The following is a 5,107-nucleotide window of genomic DNA, read 5'->3' as shown; positions in this document are numbered from 1 at the left end:
TTAAATAAGTTGGTGCTCTCTTTTTCAACCATTTTTATTATCACGCATTATTACATGAATTTATTATGATCATATCCATTTAGAATTCGTAAGACCAATTCTTATCAAACAACAAATGTTTATTACAAAAGTAAGTTTTTATTTTTTTATTTATTTAATAAACCTTTATATTAATTTTCTTATATCTAATAAATATAAAGTTGGATTAGTAAATTTACACAAATGGAAATGTTTCAAAAAACTAGGTTTGGTAATGTTATAATGTGGATTACAGTATTTGTTGGTCAACCATTAGTACAACTTTTATATTCAACTCAATATAATACATTGGTTTGGAAAAATAATTCTATTGTTCCAACTAATTAAAAAAAAAAAAACTTTTAAATTATAAATAAAATAAAAAAAAAAAAAAAGAAAAGTTATATTATTATATTAATTTTTTAAATATATATATAAATTAATAATAAATTATTTTTTTTATAAATTTAATAAAATTTAATTTATTTATTCTTTTTCTTTTTCTTTTTGTTCTATTTGTTGTTGTTGTTGTGGAAATATATCAGTTTCTTCGATTTGTTTAATTTGAAATTGAATTGGAGGATCCTAAAAATAAATAATAGTTAGTTTTTTAATTTAATTTTTAGAAAAATATAATAATAATACTTACAGATATTGTTGAAAATAATGAAACAGGTAAAAATTTACCATATTGATCATAAAAATTTATACGATTTTGTAATTCCAAATTAAATTGTTCTTTTAATTCCAATTCAAATTGTTCTGCTATAGTTTTTTGTCGTAAAAATTCCCTTTGTCTTCTTTTAACTTCTTCTAATAAGTTATCATAGGAATTATCAAACAATTCATACCATTTATTTAAACTGCTTAATTCTCCTAAAAAATAATTTGCAGCTGAATATCTTTGTTCGAAAATTGAGCATAGTTTTTCAAAAGTTTCCCAACTATTACCAAAATCATTTGATACGGTTCCTGATAATTTGTCATATAAAATAAAAGCTAATGAATAGAGATGATTAATTCTTTTAAATTTTTCATCAAAATCTTTTGCATTCTTTGATAATAATAAAAGATTCTCTGCAGCATTTGCTAAATATAATTGAATTTGTTCTTTTCTATTATTAATATCTTTATTAAAATCTTGTTGTTGTTGTTGTTGTTGTTGTTGTTGTGGTGGTGGTGGTGGTTTAAAAAATGTTATAAAATCGCATTGAGACGCTATATTTATTAATGTATTGTTTATAGTGGTATATAAGTTATGTTGAGATATTATATGATCATTATTGTTTTTATTACTATTATCTTGAATTTCTTTATTAAATTCATTTTGTAATTCTAAAAACTGAATCTCTAAATCGTTATTATCGTTATTTAAAGTTTCTTGAATTTGATTAATCCTTTCATATAAATCATTTAAGCCATTTACCTCTTGTAAAAATTGATTTCTTATTAACTCTAAACTTTCTGTATCTATAAAATCATATAAAGTATTTAAATTATTATCGTTTTGTTGTTTATTTTTAAATACTAATCCTTTATCCAAAACCTTTTTTTTTAATATTTCCAATTTGAAATCAATCGTTTCGAAAATTTGTTGTTTAAAATTTATTAATGTTGTACATTCATTTAAAAAGGTATTATTTTTTTCATTAAATGATTTTATTGATTCTTTTATAATCTAAATATTTAATAAAATTATAAAAAAAATTAAAAATCTTAAATAATATGATATTTTTTTTAATTTATTTACATTTATTTGTTTATTGGTTTCTTTAATAGTTAAATGAAGTTTACTAAGTGAGTTATTGTATTTTTTTAATGATTGTTTTGATTGTTTCAGTAATTGGTCTGCTTGGTTTGAATAGGTTTTACATAAATCCAATGATTTATTTGAAAAATCCATTAATGTTGGAAAATTTGAATAGATATCAAAATTTATTCTATATTTTAATTGGTTTTATGTATGCAGTTTTAAAATATTTAATTAATTTAAAAAAAAAAAAAATAAAAAAAAAATAAAAAAAAAATAAAAAAAAAATAAAAAAAAATAAAAAAAAAAAAAAAAATAAAATTTATTTTTTTTTAAAAATATTATTTTATTTATATCTTTTTTTATTTTGTTTTTGAAAATAATTTTAAAAAATATTTATAAATAATGATGTGCAATATACAATAATAACCCTATTTTTTTAAATTTAATGTGGAAAAAGACTTAAAAAAATTTCGATTTGCCATACTAATTTATATTTAAAAAAAAAAAATTTCATTAAATTTTTACATCTGGCAATTGCCATTTTTCATTTTATATGTAAAAAAAAGACTTTAAAAAATTCAAAAATTTTAAATTTAAAAAAAAAATGAAATATAAATTATTTTTATATAAAGAGTTGAAAATGTATTAAAAATTAAAAAGATTGAATAGGTTATTTTGAATATGTAGAAAAGAATTGAACTTTTATTAAATGATTCCTTCATATAGGAAATAAATCTATCATACATTTATTGTAAAAAATATGGATGGTACTTTCCACTTTTTATATAATCTAAATTTTGAATTGTTATTTTTTATTTTTTGTATATACAAAATTTATTTTGGACTAGATATATTTTTTTTAGGGGTGAATTATTTAATAAAAATAATTAAAGAATTTTTAAATTTTTTTTAAATTATTTTTGCATTCTTATTCAATTATTATTAATTTTTTTATTTTTTATTTTTACTCTTCGACATTGATAAAAATATATAATTTAAATTATATATAATATAATTTAAAAAACATATAATATAATTTTAATTATTTTTTTTTTATCCATTTAATGATTAAATTTTAATCATAGAAAACATATAAAAAATAATGTGTACACATGGTAGCTATCATATTAAAAATTGTAAATGATTCAATTAGAAACCTTCAAGGATTTAAGTGACATTGAATATTTTCCAAGTATTAAAAAAGACTGTACCGAACATTGTAAAAAAAAAATGGCAAAAATAGTAGAGATAACAATGAAACAATTTACAGAGATGGCTGTTAATTATTACAAAGATGCAAAGTTAGGAAAAGATTCATCTGGTTACTCTTACATTTTGTATTGTATGGAACCAGATAAAGATAATGATCCAGATTTCCTAGCTCGTGTCGAGAACAAATGTAATATTAAAATAAATGATAATAACGAATTAATTCACAATTTCAAAAAACCTGAAGAAGAGGGAGAAGAGGAAGAAGAGGAAGAGAAAGATGATAGCAAAAAAAAATAAAAATAAAAAATTAAAGAAAAAAAAAAATTTTAAAGATTTTATAATGATATTAATACCATTATTATTTTTTTTTTTATACTATATAATAATAACTATAATAAATAATTTAAATTATTTCATATTTTTTAAACTATTTATAAAAAATAAAAAATAAAAAATATAAAATATAAAATAAAATAAAAAATAAAAAAAAAATAATATTTTTAAAATAAAAAATCTAAAGTCTTCTAAAATCCAAAATCTAAATTAAAAATAAATAAATATATAATAAAAATTAAATTTAATTAAAAACAATTAAATAAAAACAATTAAATAAAATACAATTCCCTTAAAATTTTATTATTTTTTATTTATTTTTTTTAAAAAAAATTTATAAATCACTTTTTTTTTATATTTTCATTTTTAATTTTTTTTTGTTGAAACAACCCCTTTGTAAAAATGATAAACAATTAAATATCATTATCCATCATATGGTTTAATATACTGGTAGTTGTAGAATGATGGAAATTACCATAATTATACCAATTTCGTATCAACAATAATACTTGGATAGTTTCAAACTTTAGAGCACTTTGATTTTTAGTTTTGATATCTGGCAAATCTGAAAAATATCTTTCTAAGGTGATATTTGAGGCAGGTATACTCATGTAAATATATTGATATAGATATATGATTGGAAAAGTGTATTTGTTTACCGACCAAAAAGATTTTATATCATCTTCACGTGATAATCTATCTCTATTTAAAAATTCATCCAACTCTGAGCTGAACAATCTTGAGTAATATTCCATTTTTGATTCTTTTTGAGTTTTATTTGATTTTTTATTATGATTTTGATTTTGATTTTGATTTTGATTTTGATTTTGATTTTGATACAAAGATTGACTAAGATTTAATGATTCAAGGTGATTTTCAATATAGCTAACTGGTAACCTTGAAAAATGTTGATTTAAAGTATCTATTGATGTCTTCCAACCTTTTTCCCAAGTTGGATTTTTAAACATTAAACCTTTATAAAATGGATCTATTATATATGAATTGTAAAATTTTTCATTTCTAATTTTGTCATCCATTTTAGTATATTTCGATAATACAGCAATACCTTTTTCTATATGAATTAATAGATTTTGATATTTCAATTGTTGTTTTAATAAATCGAATTTATCAAAAATATAATTAATTTGAACCCAAGCAGTGGAAATATTTGCTTCAAAACATGATTGAGCTAACTTGCAATTATAAAATAATTCATACATCTCTAAAAATAATTTCAATTGAAAAAAATGTTGTTTATTTGGATAATAATTAGCACCATATTCTAGACCATTAAAATAATTTGAAAAATTATCATTGAGGATTGCTTCTTCCATTGATTGAATTTTTACTAAATTTGTATAAAAAGCATTGAACCTTTGTTCGTTTTCCAAATGTGACATTTTTTGAAATTTTATTTTATTATTAATACAAATTGAATTTAATTGGTTTTCAATTTGTTTAATTTTTAATTTTGTCATTAATCTTTTAAATATTATATAAAATAAATTTGGGTCGTCACTATTGGTTTCATCAACAAGTTCAAGAGATGAGGTTATCTCTTTTACCACCAAATTTAATATATGGGCCAAACAACTAACATGGTTTTCTTCCATATATAAACTTTTTCCACCAAATCGATTATTTAATAAATATTTAAATTCTCTAGCAAAACATGTATTCACATTTGCACTATCACCCATTGAATGGGCAACTCTTGATAAAACTTCATCACCACATCTTTCGATAATTGAATTAAATACTGATTGGGCATAGGTGGTACCAGTACAATCA

The 5,107-nt window shown here is 19.3% G+C and overlaps 3 protein-coding genes across 3 annotated transcripts; 1 reads left to right on the top strand and 2 right to left on the bottom strand.

Annotated features, from left to right (window-relative positions):
• Positions 1-442: 442 nt before the first annotated feature.
• DICPUDRAFT_99663 (uncharacterized protein) lies at positions 443-2,319 on the bottom strand (the record flags this gene model as incomplete). The annotated part of the gene is made up of 4 exons (XM_003293419.1): positions 443-603; positions 668-1,696; positions 1,769-1,958; positions 2,297-2,319. 4 exons carry the CDS (start codon positions 2,317-2,319, stop codon positions 505-507), a joined length of 1,341 nt encoding a protein of 446 aa, XP_003293467.1. The 3' UTR covers positions 443-504.
• A 592-nt stretch (positions 2,320-2,911) lies between these two features.
• Positions 2,912-3,280, top strand: DICPUDRAFT_158329 (uncharacterized protein; the record flags this gene model as incomplete). Its single annotated transcript, XM_003293422.1, has 1 exon — positions 2,912-3,280. The coding sequence occupies one exon, from the start codon at positions 2,912-2,914 to the stop codon at positions 3,278-3,280; it is 369 nt and encodes a 122-aa protein (XP_003293470.1).
• Positions 3,281-3,599: 319 nt separating this feature from the next.
• Positions 3,600-4,408, bottom strand: DICPUDRAFT_93053 (uncharacterized protein). The gene has a single exon (XM_003293418.1). It carries the CDS (start codon positions 4,351-4,353, stop codon positions 3,730-3,732), a length of 624 nt encoding a protein of 207 aa, XP_003293466.1. The 5' UTR covers positions 4,354-4,408; the 3' UTR covers positions 3,600-3,729.
• Between the last annotated feature and the right edge of the window lie 699 nt (positions 4,409-5,107).

The sequence above is a fragment of the Dictyostelium purpureum genome, assembly GCF_000190715.1.
Source record: "Dictyostelium purpureum unplaced genomic scaffold DICPUscaffold_430, whole genome shotgun sequence".
Lineage (NCBI taxonomy): Eukaryota > Evosea > Eumycetozoa > Dictyosteliales > Dictyosteliaceae > Dictyostelium > Dictyostelium purpureum.
The sequence above is the reverse complement of the archived record's forward strand: the minus strand, read 5'-3'. Positions and strand labels throughout refer to the sequence as shown.